Source organism: Zeus faber (genome assembly GCF_960531495.2).
Source record: "Zeus faber genome assembly, chromosome: 14".
NCBI lineage: Eukaryota > Metazoa > Chordata > Actinopteri > Zeiformes > Zeidae > Zeus > Zeus faber.
In genome coordinates this window covers 16,194,333-16,216,624 of record NC_137200.1, presented here as the reverse complement: position 1 = coordinate 16,216,624, position 22,292 = coordinate 16,194,333, and the positions used below count along the sequence as shown (strand labels likewise).

Sequence of the window (22,292 nt, the reverse complement as noted above, 5' to 3'; positions counted from 1 at the left end):
AAACCAAAATGGATGCCAATGACCCTTTAGACACATTTTATGCAGTAGATCAGGGCCAGACCAATTACTGTGAAAAGGGGACATCTTGTTACCTTCAACGTTATGCAGTGATGTCAGCGACTCCTCACTCTTGGCTGATCTCAATGTTCCAGTGTCTCCTCTTCCTCCTGGAACACAATGGACGGTCTCAATAAACCAATTGAGGGATTGACTGCTAACAATAAGGGCCAGTTTGTGTGTAGGGAAACATATTATCCAGTAAAATTGGCTGTTGGAATAGCTGCTGTGAGTTAAGTGCGACACACAACATCCACTCTAAATGTTATCATTCCCTGGCCAAACGTGAGAGTTCAAAGAGCTCATTTGCCAGTAATGGGACCATTGCTCTTGTGTTCTAGACCAAGGCCTCACCAGCTAGAGCTATGGCCTTGAGTTCATTGGGCTCGCTCGGGTTGCGTTGCAGCTTTCGTTTGGACATGGCAGATGACTTCCCCAGGTTGAAGAAGGAGCGCCAACTGCCTACAGGAGACTTCTTGGATTTAATTGGAGGCCTCTTCCTGTTAGTGGAGAACGACAGCATGGATTTGTTTTCACGAATCAAACACAGAAACCTTTAGCTCCAGTTAAATATAGCTAGAGGTCTCGATTTGCCAAAGTAATGCAAGGATGAGGCTCTAATCATGAAGCCTCGCGTGTCCTTTTTAAGATTCCAATGGTTGTGCCAAGAAAACAACAGACAGAAGTATATACATATTTTACATGGCGGCCAGCGTCTTTCATATATCCTAGAAGACAGAATAAAAATACATACAGAGATCATTTTCAATGCAGCATTTGCAGACTCCAATCTGTCTGGATAAAAGTTGCGTAACAAAGGTCTGAAATTCCATAAACACTCGTACACACTTATAACAATGTTGGTATTTTCCACCAAAACAAAGTAATCATAGGGAACAATTCATACATTTACTGTCACATTTTCGCTGATCATCTATGGTAATTATAGACAGTCATAAGCAGCACAGGATTTATGGCCCTATAGATGGGAAGGATGGATTTCTAAGAGAGTTCCGCATTTGTGAGCTGGCAGCATACTGTGATTGTAACAGAAAATACAGCAGGTGGTTCTGCTTCTACATGATCAATTTTTCCATCATATCATAAGGCATTGGCAAGCAATATCACCACAGAGAGCACATTTTCAATGTGTGCAGTCTCAGCCACCAACTACAAGAGGGAGACAGGAGACAGGATACAGCGGTGAGAAAAGGGCCGCCTGATCAGATCAGATCAACGTCAATGCACCATGCAGATACACATACAACACCAAATAAAACCAGAGCTGTATGTGTAATGTATAGAAGTTGATTTGACCATTTGATGCTGAAAAGTCACTGCAATTTTGCAAGCTCCTGCAAATATTAAGAGATTGTTGAATTTGCGTTGATTATTGTGATCAGGTGGAACTGAACATGCATGCGGGTTCACGCCGTCACTGATGGTTGCAATCACTTTAGAATGGGCTGCAATTCAACCCTCACATTTATCTGACCCATCTTAAGGTGCAAGGGTGTAACGTACCTCTCGGTGGGGAACTCAATGACCGTGTGGAACTTCCCCTGCAGGGCAGCAGGACCCTCCCCGACCTCGATGTACTTGCTGTCTTCCGTGACCGGGGAGTTGATCTGAGCCTGAGTGCGGGCCTGGGCCTCCTCGAGGCTCAGCAGCTTGGTGGAGGGAGACGACACCAGCAGGGACTTGGGCCGCGACAAGGAATTGTGACCTGTCGGGGGAGTTTGGATTAGCAGGAGGCAGTTTATAAGTAGTGTCGTTTTTTTTGTAGTTTGCTTGACACGGTGGTTTGTTGCGCAGTATACCTGCTCCCTCTCGTATGAGTGAGCTGAGCTTGGTGCTGAAGAGAACGTCCACGTGGTTCAGGATGAACTCCACCACCACCGACTGGATACGGACCTCCATGAAGGCCGCCGTGCCGCTGAAGCACGCCGACTCAATCTGCTTCGACCTGGCGTGAAGAAACGAGGGGATTAGCGTTATTGGAAATGACTTGAAAAGAGAATCCATTTACTGTGCTCACATATCAGCCACACGTCTGCTTCGAGGACAAAGTCAAACTGAGAAGCCCCGCTGTTCTTTTTGAGAACCGTGACTCACCTCAGGAGGTTGGGAGCCCACACGATGGCCAGGTTCTTGCTGTGCATGTTGGTGACGTAGCTGAATGTGGCCAGGTGGGACAGGTGTCTCATGAGGAACTCCAGGGTCCTGGGAATTATTTATTTTGCTTTAACTTTCTGTTTGAAAATGTTACATCCATACAAATGGAATTGAGCGAATGGCTACATCAGAGAATTTGACGTTGACGCAAATCCAAACAACGATGAGATGAAAGATAATAATCACATTATTAACATTTTTTGTAGGTAACAAGAACATTTTTAGATCGGTTTCACACCAATATTGACACAACTCTAAACTGTATATAATATATCTATTGATAATTTATTTGACCAATAAGGTCTTCGAATTCACAATAAAAACCCTGTGAAAATCCGAAAGATACTGGTGCTATCTTTGCAGCACGATAAAGGTAAATTTCTTATTTTTGATAACGCAGATAACGCAGATAACCCCCCCCCCAGTTTCCGACCGCAATTGCACTTTTACACAACTGTTACAAAACTTGGTCTGGTGTCCGAAAATAATTTATTTTACCGGACAAATTGGAACCTTATCGGTCACGTTTCAATATCTATTTCACAAACACAAATATAATGTACACCCAGGTTGGAGCGTCCCATGTAAGGACCTCGCCGCTGCAGTGCGCACTCCGTCCTTGGCCTGGCAGGTCGGCTCTCGCGCGCGAGTCAGAGGGTGAAGCAAACCCCGTGGCGCTATGAAAGTGAGGGCCGGCGCACGCTGGCTGACCTGTGGTTGCGCTTTTGTGTGGGGTTTATTTTATATAAACTTTACCAGGCAAAAATAAATAAATAAAAAGAAAAAAACCGGTAATTACCGGAGCCAAACATCAAGGAAGTGACGTAGTGCAGTAACGCACGATGCGCTTTTCCAGCCGTTTCGTACCCCAACACAGAAGTAACATAGTGCAAGAGCAGGCGTTCAGGGGGGCGGAGGGAATCAAACAGGCGCCATTTCTCCATATTACAAGTCAGGGTACCATCGAAATGATTTTGAAGTTGTCATTTTAAGGGAAAGAAAAAAGTTACATAGTGTTGCTTTATAGGCATATTAAGCGGAATCAAACTAATTAATAGAAACCACGTGAACGACAGCCATACGATAACACATCCTTCAGCGTCCTTCAGGGGGCGCTGCAACTCCATACAAACCTGTAATGCGGCGGCGGCAGCTGCTGGATGACGTCATGGATCTTGATAAGCCGTTCTTCATCTGTAGCTGCCGATACAGCGTCCTTCACGAGCAGGGGGAGAGGGAGAGAAGGGGAGAGGATTGATTGAAAACAAAAGTTATGGGGCTGGGAAGATGCACATCAGTGAATCAACATCCCATCGTACGTCACCGGGCATTTCAATCTGCCGTCCAGAGCAGGGGGGTTGGGGGAGGGGCGGGGCGGCGGGGGTTGCGCCCCTTCCGCCGCCATAACAACCGGCAAACATTTACTCCATCCTCCGGGACGGCTCCGTTGAGCTTGGAGGAGATTTGTGATTTCACGTCGCACGGAGAACACTTGGCCACGTTTGGAACGACAGGGTTTATCGAGTGCAATGCCGTTATTTCAGGGGCGTGAAAGAGCTGAACTATTAGCGGGGAAAATAAAGGAGATAAAGAGATCGAAAGACACCCCCGGAGACGGAGAGGATTCAAGCGGAGATTTTTTTCCTCTGAGCTCAACTGCTGCTCTTGACATGACAAAAAAAATAAAATAATAATAATAATAATTTGAATAAAAAGGTTTTTCGGGCCCTCGCTGAGGCCCACTTACAGAGAACTTCTCGTAGAGCTGGTAGGTGAGCAGGGGGTTGGGCAGCTCTCGGAAGTAAAGCTTGCACAGCGAGCCGACACAGTGGATGTCCTGGATGTAAACATCTTTGGTCAGGTCGGGAATCTGCTCAGAGTCAAACTCGTGCCTGAGGAAAGAGATGGATTGAAGCCGTGAATCAATGGAGCTGAATTTAAAAAAAAATAAAAAAAGCACAACATTTCGATGGAAAGACGGATGAAGACGCTGACGGGCGTCAATGCGGGGAGGTTTCAAAACAAATTCAAGGCCTTGCTGCCTTGACCTTGCACCTCGACAGGCCTTTCCAATAACACCGCTCCTTCCAAATTATAATTCAAACAAAATCAGACGTTTCAGTGATCCGGTCTTAGGTGAGATGTTAACAGTGCAGCGTGCTGATGTCATCCCCGCTGCGGTTGGGGCTGGAGGAAACCTTCCAACAAAGCTTGTGAACCCCTCAAACAAACATTCAACAGGATTCCATCGACGTACGTGTAAACCTCTGCGTTTTCTGAGCAGCATCACAAGAGCTCGCTGCTTTAAAAAAAAAAACGACGGCCAAACACAATTTAATCAAGCCCTACGATATGCACGTAGCGAATACCAAAGTGCTCAGGCCAAAAATGTCATCATCTTCTCAGTGTAAACTGTGGTGATTACAAATCTCCAAACTGTTATTCTGGCATGACGACAGTACTTCAGGAAATAGTTCATAAGGAACAGCTGTTACCCACGCTCGCAGACAAACCCTTATTGTCACATGTCTGCACAACAGGCAATGGGAGTTTATTATGATGGCCACAGTCTTCAAAGGAATTGGAGTTTAATCAGTGATTAGATATCGGCGCCCCAACTCACACAACGGGTATTGCCCAACACCTTACTGTAGAAAAAGTGAGATCATTGATAATTGAGGGGCAGAAATTCTATATCACACGGTCAAAAAAAACAAACAAAAGAAAAAACCAAAACTTAAAGCGGTCTACATTTAGGTTCACTGGTAGAAATGTCTCCTACCGAAGTTTCTGGATGTTTGAGGCAATCCCGGAGAGACGGTAGATCCCGTCCACCACGCCGTGCTTCTCGATGAACTCTGTGCAGCTCTTGAGTACCTGGGGAACTGAAACCACCAAAAAAAAACAAAAAACGTCATCGCACACACCCGCGGACAACTCTGGCCATCGACATTTTCCACGGTGCTCACAGAAAGGCCACGGGGGTCAAGAATTTGGGGGTTTTCCTATTTGTAGCGATGGGAGCCATGGGTGCTGAGGCTAGGGGGATCGGGGGGGGGGGTGTCGACAGATTCGACAGAAGCCGCGCATGTCAGAACCACTATCGCGTTTCAGGGGAAAAAGTCAAACAAATGCCACTTTCAACTCGCCGGCCGCGGAGGAAGCAATTTTTTCCCGCTTTCCTCAAAACAGTTTCTCTCACGGCCTTATGAGGCACCGTGCCTTTTCCTGCTGTATCGTAAAAGTCGGAAATAATTTTAAACCCCTGGACCTTTCTTTCACAGTGGTTCACCAGTGGCTTTAAACGTTTCCTCTTTTATCTCTTTTCCAGATAATGGTTCGCAGTGGCTTCTGCCGGCCCGAGTTGTTTGTGTGTACTTGCAGTTTTACTACGTGGAGGTCTGGCAGACAAAACAGCGAGATCACCAGATTACATCTCACTGCCTGTGGGGGAGGCTGGCGCACACACACACACACACACACTCGACGACAGACGGGGGGAGGGTTATTTTGTGTGTGTAAAATTTAAACGTAAGGTCTTCTTTCCACTTTTGCTTGTAAATCACGTTTAAATGTTATTGTGAGACAGGGAGTGTTGCATAAAGAGGTTCCCAGGCCTCCCACTCCTCGCACATCATTCAGGGAACAACCGCGGCCGGAGCAGCTGTTGTAGTGCAAATTCCAGGCATAGCGGAGGGAGAGAAGTGAGGAAAGCCAGGAAAATCTGACATTTTAGTGTCCGCATTCCCCCAGCAGACAGACAGGACTCGCATTTGAGGACACTCGGGCTGTATTGAGCGATCCCACTAAATCCAGTTTCTTTTAAAGGATATTTTATTGCTGTCTGCTGATGACCCACCTTTTAGACTTCTGTTTTGTTTTTTTTAATAGACTACTCATAATCAGGTGTACATAAAGGCTCAAAGATCTTTTTAAGGGGTGAAAAAATTCCAAAAATGTGAACCAGAAAACTACTCATACAATATTAGTAATCAATTAAATTGGTTTGGTGATTTTCTCGATACACACCTCAGTCTATCGATATACAATCATTATAAAGTGAAAAGTTGTGATTTAGACCGCTGAGCCTTTACAATCATTACATACAGTGAGGGATGCACCGTTTGGGACATTCTGGGCCGATACCAATGTTTGAAATAACAATTTGGCCGACAGCCGATACAGATGTTTTCCTAGTTCCCCTGAACGCAGCGTCACTGACAGTTTTCAGAGTTCCCATGGACGCAGCATTTCCTGTCTCCTGCTTGGAGAGCCATGTCCGCGTTATCTCAAATCAATTGCGGATGGCGTCGTTCTCGGACAGATCAAAAATAAATAAACAAACAAACAAACAAACAAACAAATAAATTTGCTGTTGTCATGACCTCTGCAACAGGAATTGTGTTTAGGCCAGACCAGCCACCCTTGGGGAAATATTTTGAGTACCTCAACAGTGTAACAGGAAGTCTCCGTGTCGTTTGAGTTACTGCAGCTAAATTGGGTCGCCAAATATACTTTGGGGGCCGTTAATATATACAGGTAGCCCACCCAAGTAAAGTCTATTTGTGGGAAACAAAGTGGGGAGGGGGGGGGGTTACATCTTCTGAAATAAATCATTGGCTGGTATGAAAAATTTACTGTTGTCGTTACTTCTGCAACAGGAATTGTGTTTAGGCCAGACCAGCCGCCCTTGGGGAAATATTTTGAGTACCAGAACAGTGTAACAGGAAGTCTCCGTGTCCTTTGAGTTACTGCAGCTACAGTAAATGACTTCATCAGTTATTCACACCGTAGCCGTCTCCTAACGAGCAAATGCAAAGAACGACATAACAAATGAACGTATGTGAGCCACTACGGCTCACTATATAGACAATACAAATTTATCTCATTAGGATATACCCCTTAAAATGCATCATCTAGTAAAGTCACCAAACTATCAACTAGAGATGCACTTGGCCGCTTTGATTTCAGATTTTTTAAACGTCTGACCTGCCGATTCCGATTCGGGGCAATTCGGACTTCCATTCAATTGTTTGTTAATAATAAAACATTGACTATAAAATACTTGTTACACAAATCAAATGATCTTCATTGGGTATATCTGCTGTACGTGGATGACTAATACATCATGTGACCTGATCACACTCACGTGATAGGACGGCTGCACATACGGACTACCTGTGCAATTCAGTTACCACAATAGTGAGATTGCTGATTTTGACACTGTTTATTATTGTTCATTACTGACTATGGAACAATAATAAAATATGAAACTTTAACTGAGTTCCAGTAAAATACAACATGGGACGGTCACCGAGTTTCAGTATAATTCAAACTGTAACTCTCACTGAGCTCTAGTAGGACACAACATATAACTAACATGGAAATGTCCAGTTCAAACTTCAAATGTACGTCTCTTTCACTTTTAAGTGAAAATATACATTTATATTATATCTATGATACTTGCCATTCCAAAAGAAATCGCAATCATTGCAAAAATATTTCATATTATAATTATGAATATTAATAAGTGATAAATAAATAATTGATAAAATAATAGATACATAATTGATCTAATCTTCTCAGTTCACCTTGAAGTGCCTCCAAACAGCCGACATTTTCTTTCTTTTGCACTCTTTTTTGAGCGTTAACTACGCAACAACGTTACATTACGTTGGTATCGGGTTTGAGTGCCGGAGCATTTTTATGAATACATGAAAACAGTATCGGCCGTGTAAATTTGACCAGCACAGAGTCTGACATATCTGGTATTTGACGCTGATGAAGTTGAAAACTGGCCGATTCCGGAGACCGGCCGATCGATCGGTGCATCTCACGTTTCATAGGTTAATATTACGATCAGATTTTTGTGCTTGATTATTAACCCCTCACTATCCCCATTTTACCTCAGCAGCGCAGCGTTACGCCTCGTGGGTAATAAAAGCACCGCTGTGATAAGTGGATGGTGGGTGAGAGAGAGGAGAGGGAGGGGAGGGGTTACAGAACCACAAGCACAAGGTATCGTAGCATCAGGCCCAATCAGAGTGATGTCGTTTAAATACCAAATATATGTATGCTATTGTTTTGAATTGATTGATTGTTTTCCATAATTCAATTACAATATATACATTTTTTTCTTTGTATACTTTCAGCTGGCATTTCATACCTGCATATTTCGACCAAGAATTTTGTGGTTGGTACACAAGATGTGTGCAGGTTGGCAGGTCTTTTGAAGGTATTATTATTATTTTAAGTTTAGTTGGCCAGTATGTAATATTAGAATTCAACTGTTGTTTCTATTGTCCCAGTGGGGACTACATCGCGGCAAGTTCAACCAAGTTGAACCTTTGGCACGACGCTGCGCTTTGCTCGGCACAGATCCTGCGTGGCCCAACCAATACACACCAATGGAGTTGCGGCTGCAGTGCGCACCACGTCCTATGTGAAGGGCCCTTAACGGTTCAATAAACAAGGGTATTTATTGTTCGTGGTCATTTCAAAAGGACAGATTATGATTTAATTGCTCTTTATAAATGTTTTGCAAAAGCATCTCTGCTCCTTTCAATTTTGCATCACAGAACTCTGCCTTGTATCCATAATGTTATGAAGGCAGTGTGAAGCTGACTTGTGTAATTCAGTGTTGGATAAAGGCTCCTGAGCAAAGAGCGTAAGGACCTCCTGACATGTAAAGAATGCTGGAATGTTGGAATCAAGATTAAGAGAGCAGGCAGGTGGACAAGCCCAGATACCAGTGTGTATGATGACAGTAGCGAGTATGATACTACTATGGGAGAATATTCCAAACAGAACGGACACAGGTGTGTGTTGGCCTCACCATCGTGACCAGAGTTGAGCAGATGCTCTCCCAGGTCACAGCCGAACACCCTCTCGCGGAGGATTCCCCTTTGCTTCAGCTTCTGCTTGGTGGGCCTCGACTTCATGAAGCTTCGCAGGAACGTGATCAGCTTGCCGTGCTTCTTAGACACTAGACAAGAGGAAGAAAATGTATATAAAACCACACACTTTGCATCAAATACAACCACAAAGCTTTGAGACCACGACAGCCTGAGCCTCAGTTTTCGAATAAGGTCTTTGTGAACAGCAGAGTTGGTATGAAACTCCATACCCAGCCACCCAAGTTTGGTTTTTTCCTGACCCATTGTGGATTTTTTAAAACCCTCATTCTGATGTTAACCCTTCTACTGTGCATGTATTGTTTCCTTGAAGAACAAGATTTACTGCTAAATGCCACCTCCCAGGCAACGACAAAGGCATTTTTCTCACCCAATACCATCCCTCTTTGCTCCCCTTCACAACAAAGTGTCAGGGCTGTATTTCTTTCTCTCTCTCTTTTTTTTTTTAAAGAAAAATCGAAACCCACAATAATGAGATAATGTGTCTGCGAAAAAGTCTTAAGCCTCGTAAGAGTACAGGACAGGTGTTTTTCTCATTTTGTAGCAATGTGAAAAAACTTTTAAGAGCGATTTGGAAGAAAAAGTCTGAGCGGAGCAATTAAACTTGCAGCCAGCAAACATTATTTCTGAAATCCTCTCCTGCAGGTCGTAGACTGTCAATGTCTGGTGAGAGAGTCAGTTCGCTTGCCCAGCCAGTGTCCGGAAGGGAAAGGAAGACACTTACTCCTCTAAATGAATAGCAGTTACGTCAAATATTTGGATTAATGGAATGTAATTGAACAGGTAAACAAAACATTGGTCACTTTGATTGCTTTCGACATTTTTATTTAGACGTATATTATTTTTGTTAATCAACTTTTCAGCTCCTGGTCATTATAAATTTAGCACACCAAAGCATAATATTTTCTTTTTAAATACAAGGTGCTACGGCCAAATTTGTTACTCTTTGGCAATTTGTTCCAGGGTGAATTACTCTGTGCTCGACCAGTTTGGAAACTGCAATGCATCAAACTTAAAATGCTCGGCTGTAGAAAAAAGGGATAACTGTAATTTTCGGTGAATTACATGGCGACCTTTGCCATTCAAAAGTTAACTATATTCTAGAATCTCACCAGCTACCTGGGTCAGATGCCGCAAAACACATTTTTCAGTACATTAAGAAGTTTGTTTCAAACTAAACCACTGATGCCTACATCAAACCTCAGCCGCTTCCCTATCTTTGTCGTGCCATCTCATCTCTTTGGAGAAAATCTTAATGAATCTGCTCTTCTGTTTTCTCTGCTTTTCTTACTGACGCCTCTGATCTTTCCCTCCCCAGCCCCTTTTCCCGGCTCCAGTAATGAGATTCTCTTCTCAGCTCTCACCTCTGTTGGATGTCACCGCTTAATCCTTTGCATCGTATCACAGAACATGTATCATATTGCATTCCGCAACGCCTCCCTCTCCAGAGAATACATTTCCTTTTCCGGATCTTCTGTGAGATTACGAGGAACTTTTGCACAAAAACAGATACATTCCTATAGTGCAGGGCACATGGCAAAAACTCATCAGCAAATATAACTTAAAAGGTTCAAGGACGCCAAAAAGCTGAATTTGAGCAGGTGGTATTTTCATCCTGGCCTCACCTGGAACTTCGATCTTCCAGCAGAGAGTGAGCGGAAAAGTCACTCACGTCTATCTGAGTTGCTCTCGGGGCGAAGGGGAAAAGCAATCACAGCCCTGCGGGTTTTTTTTGTTTCGCCAGAACACTAGGGCACATTCTTTTCTCATGATTAATAATACAGTCGCCATCAGAATCTTTCACAGATGAGATCTAGGAGTGTCTTTCACCTGGTCAAGTGCTCATGGGAATTCAATTCAAGGCAAAGCTTGGAGCTATGGAGCCAATTAAATGCAATGAGTCATGGAGGAAGATTTGTGTACCAGTGTTGAAATAAGTGAGCTCCATCATCATCACAAAACAACTACAAGCAGGTCACTGCTTACAATACTACTAATTCTAAAGCAACGCCAGCAGAGATGAAATAAATATATACAAAGGGATCGTTTTTCGGAAGACAGAAAGAATTGAGGTGGACTTAAGCTTTTCAAAACTCAAGACTTTTCGGAAATGAAATTGGCCGATTGAAGCAACAGGTTTCTATACGAGCAAATGGGCTGCTAAAAACGAACTAATCTAACCACAACCAATGACCTCAGTTTGAGGAAATGTAGCCCCCTTGGGCCACACTAATAGGTAGGGCTGTGCCTGACTCAAGAGTTTTGTAAGTTGAATCTGACTCTTCTGTTCAACGCGAATATCCGGTGTGGAGGGGGTGGCTCGGCTCTTCCTGTAGGCAAGATAGACGACCGCCTAGGGCGCCACCCCGATGGCGGAGAGGGATCGATTCGGACGCATTTTACACACCTGTCTGATGGCCCTGACAATGCACGCGCCAGCAATGGGGGGGGGGGGGGCCAGATCGGCGCACCAAAACAGTGCGTTTTTATTTTAGATGATAATTATTTTATATACCCTCATGGCACGAGACGAGTGCGTATGTAACGGTATGGAACAAAACCGTGCGTAATGGGGACACTCTGACTCTCTCATCACCACTTCTCCATGTGTTATCTGCAGAAAATAATCTTAACGAGTCTACGAGTGGTGCCCTGCTCCTTCATGCCCCGTCCCTACAGCTTTTAGATGTTTTATTGGTAGGGAACGGTGCACGGCTCTCCACCATTGGGGCGCATCTTCGAGTGTGCGAACTTGGTTGAAAGTTAAACTAATTTGGCCTTGGTCCTAAATCACAAGACTTTGTGTTGCATGTGATCACCTCAGCTCTGGCGACACGGGTTCAACAAGACCTCTTGACACAGAACTATATTTGTTGTTCTCTGACCCGTTGAAAACAGGACCAGTAAACCTGAGGAAACACAATCTTTCTCTTTGCTGTTCCTTTTAGTGGGGACTGTCAGGAATGTGTGGACTTTGTTATATTCATCATAACTACTATTAATTCTATGTCCAATAGGTTTTTATTAGATCCAAGCAAGGTTTGAATAGCATGTCTTATAGAATATGTCATAGGGGTTTACTAAAAATAAAAGTGACGCTTCAGAATAATCACAGCAGATACACATCCACTAGGACTGATGCTGGTCCGCTATACTTGTCCCCGTAAACAACCAATCTATAAAATCATCTGTCTCTTGAGTTTCTATTGGGTGCCATTCATCAGAAATGTACCACTGCAGAAAGCAATTTTGGGACTGGGAGCCAGTCTGAGCCTGCATCTATAAAATAAGATCCATCGTTCCATTCTGGGGGAAAACTGGCGCTCCAATTCGCCCCTCTGGAAGAAATTCCTTTGTGCTGCTGCTGTACCCGCAGACAAAAAATGCTGAGGCAGCTTTGTTTACTCTGTTGAGGCACCAAACTGGCCTTTAATATCACACGGTGAGTGGGGGTGGGGGGCTGACAGTGCAGATATGTTGGCTTACATGGACGTGTCCCCTTCATCCTGAAGCACAGATCAACCCTCGAGCCTTGAGAAGAAGTGCAAAGCCACGCACTTCCTTCCCTCCCTCTGCAGAAGGGACTGGGACTCCCATCATCTGCTCCCTGTCAACACGACAGCTTCGGGGCAGTGGCTCCACCAGGCACGCAAGTCACCCTTTTTTTAAAACCATCAGCATGAAAGCTATACTCGAGCAATTTAAAGATTAGGCCTCAGGAGTGGCGCCCATAATGTGGATTAAAACAAACAGCCTGTTGAGCTATCTGCTTTATTTGAAGCCAAAGACAGTTGCTCTTTATCCCATGGTGCTTGACAAAATAATGCCTGACTTTGATTGTACTCAGAGCTCAGAGTTACTCTTTCGGATGTTAAAATGGCCCCCAAGATGAGGGGGCGTAGTCACTGACCGTTATAGCTTGGGAAATGAGCGCCAACAGCCTCTGCTTAACATTTGCATGTGTAACAGATGAACTTCCATCCTTAACGAGACGGTTTGGGAGTGCCTTGCAAGTTCCGACCAGCTTTAGTTCAAGATGTCGGCCGGTTAATGCTGCTGGTAGTGTGACTCACTCCTTTGGCAAGAAAACCCAGTGACAAGTTTGTATTTAGAGTAAAACGAATGTGAGGAGAATAGCACAAGGCAGCAAATCCAACGGAAAACCTTACAGCACACTCTCCTTTTACCACCACAAACGAACAACTAACAAAAGTGCCTCCTTAGACTGATTCAGACAGAAATTTTTCAAAAGGATGCATTCTAATTAAAATCACGTCCCCTCACCAAAACGAAAACAGTAATGTATTAACAAGAAAAACAACTTTGGACGTCATGAGTCGTGACGGCACAATTTCCTCCGGAAGGCAATGTAGAACAGCGGAAATATTTTGCAAATCAACAAGCTCTACCTTGAGATTTTGATGGAATTACAGCACGGCATGCTCGTCTGAATACAAGGGAAGCCGCCGGTACGTTGTGAGCTCAGTAAACGACGCATCCCTAACGTCCCTCTTCTTCTCCTTTCTTAAACTTTACTATCTCCTCCAGCAGAACACACCCATGTAGGCGTGGCAGCTGGACACGTCAGACCACAATCCACCATTCCGATTACATGTTGAAAAGCTAACAAAGAGGAGTACTACGTTACAAATACGTTCCATGGCAAAAAAAAATAAACTGCTGTAGGAATAACAGGAATTTACATAATATTATAATGGACAAGACTGACGTGTGCGCCACACTGTTCACAGAACTTAAGAAGGCAAGAGGCCGTGGGGAACCCACCAGCGAGAACCACTGCTGAAACAACAAGACCTACACGAACAGAACGCAACTGTCTCCCCTTGGAGTCACGAATGGGGGCCGTTTAGCATTACGTACAAACAACGGAGCAGTGTCGCTTCTTCCCCCATCAGAAAAGCGAGAGTGACAGTGACCTCTGTCTGGGCTCAAGTTGTGTGGTGATGGAAGGAGCATAACAGCTTATTGTTCCAGCGCTACATGGCCCACTTAACAAAAGTCTAGCTTAAGGGAGAGGGTACAGAGGAGCTCGCCCAACAAGTCTCTATTTATTTATTTTACACAGAATGTACAGTATTATATTCATGATTCATGATCGGAGTCATGGTTATAGTACTGGATGTTGGGCGGTTTGAAAGCTACACACCTCAAACACTTTATTGCAACAACTAAAAATACAGTGTTATACTACGCTTAGAGTGTCCAGAAATGAATAGTGGGCAGCTGATTTGACTTCAATTTACGCCCACACACACACGATAAGAGTCATTAAGTCGCCTGACTGAAATGGGCCATCATATCGTCAGCACATCACATCATACCCGTGGTAGGATCGGAACAAATAGTGGCATGTGTATTACAAATGTGTGCTGACATGTCATCGATATAAGCAATCACACATTTCGACCTGTCAACACAACCACTGTTTAGACAAGGACGCAACTTGCGTTAATAGTTGGACCAAAGCGTGAATACTTCACAGCCAGAATTGTCAAAAGATTGGGTCACTCTGTTGAGGAAAGTAAAGTCTGGTATTTAGTTTATCCTCCTCTAACAAAGCACACATTTCTATGACGTCATTTAATAATGACGCCCGGGCTAACGATCAGCCAGCTCGTCATACATTAAATAGACGCTCATGGCCGCCTCCACGCCAGAGTTTCTGGACAACTGCTTTCTCCTGAACGCCCGCGAACGCACCACCTCCGCCGGAGAGGGTGAACTCGCGTTATCCACCCTAATAACGTTCACATTTCATCCCCCCCCCCCCCCCGACACGTTAAAAACCAACGCGGAGCCGAGAGGAAAAAGAAGAAAAGAGGTGGTGTTTCCCCTACCTTTGTTCCATCGTTCGGAACCTGCCTGAACAGAGATTTGAGTGAGCGCGCCGCCCCGTTATCTCCCTCCGTCTGACCGTCAAGCAGTAGCGCCGTTTGTTTTGGACCCGACCATTGCTTCTGGTAACTCTTAAAAGTCTATCCGCACGAGTACGATTAAAAACGACGAACAAAACAAAACAAAAAAAAATGCGACGCGCGAAGCAGAACCGCGCCGCAAAAAAAACAAAAAAAAAAAACAAACAAACAAGAACCGCTCTTTGCCCTGTCAGCTACTAGTCGCTACCTCCCCCGGTCCGGAGAGCTGAAGCCGCTGCTTCGGTCGCCCCCCCCCCTCACAACACTCTGGTGGTACAGTCCTACCTTTCCTCGTTCGCGTGATGAAAAGTTCGACTCTTCTTTTGAGATCCGGTTCGTGACGAGTCACTCGCTGAAATAAATGTGTTCGATTTCCCGACTCTAATCTGTTGTGCCTCTTCGGACACCGAGGAAAAAAAAAAAAAAAAAAAAAAAGAAACAAAAAATAATACAACGAAATAATTATAATAATAATTATGTCAAAACGATTGATTTTTATAGTAAGTGTACGTCACCGTTCAGCGTCAGACGGACAAGCATGTTGGGTTGGCATCGATTTATTGCGGCCAACTATTCGTAAACAAACGAGAGTAAATATCGTTCCAAACAACCTGTAATTGCATGTAAAAATACTAAGTTATTGATTGTGTCTCAGTAGACCAGTTGCATGTTAAGCACCTGAGCCAAAAAGCATTCAACAGGCCCGACAGTCGTAGGTATTTCTGGACTCATTGGTACACTCCGTCATTCACTCTGTAATTATTAGCTCGGGCCTTTCAGAGAAGCGGGCGAGGGCTAATAAAAATGGATTACTTCCCTTAACACCTGCAACGACCTTCATAACAGAGTAACTTCCCTGACGCCGAAGCCAGATCAACTGCAGCAAGCTGGCGGGACTGAGCTGACCTCGCGCAGAACTGCTAATTTGCATTGATTTGCATTAACTTTGTTAACTTGTGATAAAGAAGATATAAATCATTTTTAAATTGCGTTGCGACCACACAAGGACAGAATGTATCGTCGTAAAAACGTGATAACCTAGTGTACACTTTAATCTTTATCTGCGCGTTCAATGTCTGCAATCGCTTGTGATCATTTGACCGGAGCAGGCAGGTGAATTTGTATGTAGTCAGTGACACACCGATGATACAGCGAGTTTGTGGCATTACCAGTACCACCGCTTCATTTCCAGCTCTACAGTATAAGGTGCTACCCCGATTACAGAAACACAATTACACATTGGAAAAAGGAGAATATATATATATGTATTTTCCCCTTTTTAACCCCGTCGAGAGAAGATCCAGTCTCATGGATCCTAAACGCCAGTTGCCCCGCGGGGGTTCCACAGGCCAGAGCTTTTGCCTCAGGAAATGGCTCGAGTAACCCGGAGGAAAAGAGGAGAAATCCTGATCTGTCTCACACATTCTTCTTTCCTTCTCTCCCTCGCCCTCGCACAGGCAGCTGCCCTGGCTCACGCACACTCCCAGCTGCCCGGATCACTAGTCCCCAGACATGACGACGGTCCGGGGACCCGGGAGAATGGAAAGTGGTGGACACCACATCTGGGCAAACAAGGCCCAGGTCTAGTAGAACGGTTAGGAAAAAAAGCCGCCCTGCCAATGTACTTGACCGCTGCACACTTCTACAGTGCTACAAAAAGATGAGTAGACGATGTTCCACGGTTCGTGCTGTGCGAAACTCAAAGATAACCGCTGTGGATGATCTCAACAGAGCGGGCTTTTTATTATTATTTCCCCCCACCACTATTGTGGGGCTCCCTGCAGGAATGTGCTCTTTCAGTCTCCATGGAGAAGGGAGACAGATTCTTACTGTTGCAGCACAAGGCTTAATGCTCAATGGATGGGTTTACCCCCTCTGCCATTGTAAAAGGATTATATAAATCAAGGCCTGGTTGGACCTAGCGCCATGGCACCGCAGCCGTGGTCTTTCAGCTCCAACCAAACACAGGCATACAAATACAGCTGGCCGCTGACCAGACAAGCCTTTGTACAAATCCTGTAATAAGCCTCGTTCGCCCCCCTGAATCCATTTGTATACACCTCGAGGAGGGCAGAGAACCAGCGTTGAGGCCGCAGATGGGAGACCTTTTTTTTTTTGGGACGTTTTCCTACTTTTTTTTTTTTTTTTACTCTAGCATCTCTAGGCAGACTACTTGATTTATTCCCCCTCGTTTTTTTTTTTTTTGTCAAACAGTTACGCAAACGTTTCTGCCGACTGAGTCGCGACTTACCTGGAACGTGTGCAAAATCCAAAAACGGCGACTCGATTTGACGAGGACTCGGGTTTGAACGTGGAAGACCGCTTAAAGATCCCAGATGTGAACAGAAACTTTAGGGGAAAGTATTTATGTGGAGAAAACGGATCAATACTGTTTTTTATCTGTAGTCCGTTGATGACTTAGTGAAAGACCCTGCGCGATGGAAGGTGAATGAAAACATGACCCGATCTCAACGAGGAGAAACGCTGCATGCACAATTCAAGCCACTGCAACAGGGGTGAGGACCGGAGTTAGTTCTAGCGTCATCGCACAAGTGTCACATGTGATGTCAACCCAGCGCTGAAAGGTGAGAGTTACGGGAACAGTGCAAATCACACCAGGAGATGGGGTCGTTGTTTTTAATCTCAACGTCGTCTACCTGAACTTAGGCTGTAGTGGTTTAGCGGGTCGGCCACCCATGCACTGTCCTGCTTTACACTCTCCATCTCCAAGTCTGCATGCAGCCCGATGGAGAGATGGACCAGGCAGACAGATGGATGGATGGACGGACGGACGGATGGGAAGAACCGTCAGAGGGAGAGAAGCAGTTTGAGTTAGAGGACATAGCCAACCGTGTACTTTGTGTAGATGTGCATTGTTTGACGGTCAAATAAATAAAGACTGTTGTGCATCTGTATAAAAAAATGAATAAACAACAACAAAAAAAAAAAAACAGATGCAGCGGTGAAAATAATGGCGAGCGTTGAATTAACATGATCTAAAATAAAGAGCCTGTGTATGCTGGAGAGCCTCGCTGAATGTAATCAACTTGAGCTGAGCGTTATCGCTAAACGTATTTGCAGAAACCACATATACAAAACAACGTGTTTATTTAGCAATTCATTATCCAGCGTGTGCAGAACAAATGCCATGCGCGGGCCAAACACACGCAGCATATGCGTATTTGTTATCTGGAGTGCGTGTGTGGTAGTGTGTGCGTGTGTGTGTGTGTGTGTTTTCTCAGGGAGTGGGTGAAGTGTGTGTATACCAGCACGCACAGGGTGGGAAGAGACTCCAGGAAGCAGGCGGCACACCAGAGCATGGGGATGCTGAGGCAGAGGAGGGAGGGGTTTCACAGTCAAACGCATAACAAACAACAGCAAATCCGGTGCGTCACCCCGGCGCACACATTTCAGACACACCGAGGCACCGGAGAACAAGCCATGCTGCAATCTATTTTTTTTTAACTGAGAAATGAGGAGGGGGGGGGGGGGGCGAGCGGAGCAAGTACTTTCTTGGCTCGACGGAGCGTGCGCCAATAATGAAATTCTGAGTTTGGCTGATGAAGCTTCGGGGTGAAAGACACAGCTAAAATGCGTCGGATAACATGGGTGGCAGCGTTCGAAAGCCCTCGTCCGGAACCACCTCCACATTATTTTGTGTGGCTGAATCACTCTTTGGAATTGGAAAGGTGTGGGTTGTGCAGAGAGCACAGCACGGGGCTACGGTTCTTTTATTACCTTTGGCCGTGACACAAAGCAACCCTGTGAGGAGGTGAGGGCAACGTCCAAGAAGGTTGCAACAGCGAGTGGCTGACTGACTGCTTAAAGTGGGACTGGGAGCCAGTTGAATGCTATACTTACGCGGCTGTTTGGCTCTATTTTCTTTTGACAGATTTTGATACCCGGGAGTGTGTTGGCTGGCTTATCCGATCGCTCCGACTCGTAATGGATCCGCATACTTATGTACGGTGGATTACACCGAGCTGAGTCATCATAGCACGCTCAGCACGATGGTTATCGAGAATGAGGAAGTATTTGGATTTAGCGTGTCCATTCAGTGTAAAATTGTTAAACTGACTGTAATGTTTAAGTGACCTCGCGGTGCAGCGTCTTTATTCATGGGTGCCAAGTTTAGGCTCATGGTTAAGTGAGGGATAATACTTATTATATTTTAACTGAATATAATATATACAGTTGTTTCAACCACTACTGGCAAATGTAGTTATTGTAAATCACTTTGGACAACAGTAATTAAAAAGTAATTAAAACTATATGTTCAGTTCAATGTGTTTACATTTCATTCAAAAGCTTTGCGATCAGTAGAGCTGGATCCTTTCGTTTAAAAAAAACCTCATGCGAGATTAACTTCTTGCCTCAATTTAAAATTGGTAACTTTCTCGCGCAACAACACCGTCAGAGTCTTACTGATATTAGTTGGCAGTTACTCAATATTTAGGAGCACACAGCACGCGCACGTACACACACACACACGTACGTACACACACACACACACACACACACACACACACATACATACACAAACACCTCGTAAAGCATAATGCCTTGGATGACGTGGTGTAGGATCATGTCGTCTGGGACGCATCCTGGGGTGCGAACGCCACGACTGCACGTCCACAGGACAAAAAGAACGCGAGAAGAAGGATCGCGTAGCGCCGTGATCTTTAGGATTGTGAAAGTTGTGTGGGTGCCTTAACTCGCCGATCAAAATACGCAGCCGCAACAGACTTTACTGAAAGATAAGCAGTCGGAATGGAGTCACGGTACCTGGTTTTGGCACAGAGTTGGTCATAGACTGTGGCACTTTATCGTTTATCAGCTCCACGCACTCACTGGGAAAGAAGCCAACCTGGAGGGCGGAAGTGGGAGGGACAAAGAAGGAGAGAAGGGAAAAGGAGAGAGGAAGAATATCACTTAAAAAAAAAAAATGCCACAATGAAGGGAACTGCTGAACAGGCAGACCACCTTTTATTCACTTCTTTATGGAGCAGGGGTGCGCTCGTGTCAACGTACAGTAGCAAGCGACTTACGTTCGTATGACACAATAATAAAGCTGTGACTGCTGCAGCAATACCTCTTCACCCTGCATATATATATATATATATATATATATATATATATATATATATATATATATATATATATAATGTATGCACTAGAGGGCGGTGGCACCATTACTCAACCAGAGTGTACAGGAAATGTGTAGTTTTGCATAGAGTGGGTCCTGCAAAAGTAATCGATAAACTAATCATCCGCATGCTTCTGCTTTCCGTTCCGTGTGCTTCCGCTGCCTGACTCTTAGTTTTAGTTCAGTGTTGGGGGCTGAGATGTCCCTGCTCAACCTTTCAGCATTCCTTTAACGCACAATGTGCAGATGGGATTTATGGAGGTGTGCATGTCTTCTCTGCAACCTACGGTTACCCAGAAGCCTCTTTTCCCACTTCCCTATTCGCAAGGACTTTCTTGTGCATCTTTGCAGAAGCAGGTTTCAGCCTCCAAACGGCAGACGGGCTTAAAAGTACAGACACAGGCCCAATAATACTAGTCACAAAACATGCACAGTGGTAAGTTCTGACGCTCCCATCTCACAGAACTCTAGGTTTCCTCCCATTAAATCCCCATTTGCATCTCCAGCTCTGTCTCTCTCTCACTCTCTCTCTCTCTCTCTCTACCAGACAGACAGATGGTGCTGTCCGCCTGCCCCTGTGGCTGCTGACACAGACAATCGCAGACCGACTCAGTGCTCCCTGATGCAGAGAGCCAGCCCTGCAGCTGTTTCAGCGAGGCCGTGCACTTGCTTGCCTTATTAATCCCTAGTCGAGTGATTCTCAACCTTTTCTCCATATCTAGGACGCTCAACTGAATACACATTAGCCCACAGACCAAATTTGATAAGATTTAGTCTCTGATTTAGAAGGTATTTCTATCGTTAGATATGTTTGAGTCCAAACTCCCAAAAAACAAAAATAAGGTCTGTCTGTTTACAGCCCCCTGAAAACACATCCTTGACCAGAGCACTGATCATTAAGTGGTGATGCATTGCAGCCTTGCCCAGGCATCCACCATGTTGGCTGCCGCCGCGCCTGAATGGGAGTGCTTGTCCTTGAGGGCAGAGAGCCAAAACACACAGGAGGAGAGAGACGAGACGGACAGAAGGTGGCTGGCGAGGTCAGCCAGGAGCCAAAGTCGTCGGGGGTCAACGCCGAGCGCGAGAACCTTCACCCGGTCCAGAGTCACAAAACCTGCCTTTGTGGCTAAACTCGATTAAAAGCCGTGGATCGGAAATTCACTCGATTTCCTGCCGGGATCTCTCTTTTTGCAGAACCCTAAGCTGCTGAGTTGAGTGTGTGCCTCAGCAAGAGTTACGGAAACCAACACTCAGCGCAGCTGGTACAAGGCTGTTTTTTGTTTATTTTTAGGTCCTGGTGTTTTTGTGGCTGGTAGCTCTGGAGAGAGTGGAACCCTTGTGTTACTGCTGCAGCACGTGCTCTGTGTTTTAGTGCTGTAGAATTCTAATACACGACAATCATGGGATACTGTGGAAAAAAATGCCCTTTTATGATTAGTCAATATAGGAATGTATGTGTTTAGAGATTTTTGTGCAAATTATTTGACACAAAAATTTAATTGCAGCCATTTTATTTATTCATGTTGTTATAGATTGCACAGCAACAACTTTGCGCACGAAGGGATTTTATTTACCAAACCACAATGCACAGCGGAAAAAGTGAGAAAGACAGTACGTTTTTATAATGGTTCGAAAAGGAGCTTTATGAATGTTTGAATTGCTCCATTTTCCATCTGTGCATTTTCCTCATTTTAGTAGCTCTGCAAGCTACACTAAGGCAGAAGCCCCTTGTCTGGGTCACTACTCAAAGACATCGACCTGCACCTCACCGAAAAGGGGTTTTGACCTCTGGGTCTAAGATCGAGCGCTATTTCCTGAGGCAACAAACCTGAAAGCCATGCTTGCCCCGCCACCATGTGGTGTCCTCCTTTGGGGGCATGTCAATCACTGACACGATGTCACCCACCTGCAGCAAGGAAAGCACAGTAGTTAGGAGAGAAAAGAGAGGACTTTTCAACCATCTGATTTTTGATTTTATTTTTTTTGGCATATTGACATTTTTATAAATACACTGTTGTCCTGATACCACATGTAATATTTTCACCATAATACATTTTGCGCCCA

At 44.8% G+C, this 22,292-nt stretch overlaps 1 protein-coding gene across 4 annotated transcripts in view; it reads right to left on the bottom strand.

The window, feature by feature from the left end:
• arhgap32b (Rho GTPase activating protein 32b) overlaps positions 1 to 22,292 on the bottom strand; it is a 33,769-nt gene that overhangs the window by 5,832 nt on the left and 5,645 nt on the right. The window contains exons 5-16 of one of the 4 annotated variants that reach the window (XM_080013964.1): positions 22,057 to 22,134; positions 19,868 to 19,949; positions 17,740 to 17,814; positions 9,068 to 9,217; positions 5,015 to 5,117; positions 3,980 to 4,124; positions 3,366 to 3,448; positions 2,173 to 2,280; positions 1,878 to 2,023; positions 1,582 to 1,783; positions 412 to 557; positions 93 to 167 (exon numbers count right to left, since the gene is read on the bottom strand). In XM_080013964.1, coding sequence (XP_079870090.1) covers positions 93 to 167; positions 412 to 557; positions 1,582 to 1,783; positions 1,878 to 2,023; positions 2,173 to 2,280; positions 3,366 to 3,448; positions 3,980 to 4,124; positions 5,015 to 5,117; positions 9,068 to 9,217; positions 17,740 to 17,814; positions 19,868 to 19,949; positions 22,057 to 22,134 — 1,393 coding nt within the window. Of the gene's footprint in view, positions 1 to 92; positions 168 to 411; positions 558 to 1,581; positions 1,784 to 1,877; positions 2,024 to 2,172; positions 2,281 to 3,365; positions 3,449 to 3,979; positions 4,125 to 5,014; positions 5,118 to 9,067; positions 9,218 to 15,004; positions 15,059 to 17,739; positions 17,815 to 18,358; positions 18,396 to 19,867; positions 19,950 to 22,056; positions 22,135 to 22,292 lie in introns of those variants that run through there. The other 3 variants (XM_080013963.1, XM_080013962.1, XM_080013961.1) reach the window with 3 other exon arrangements.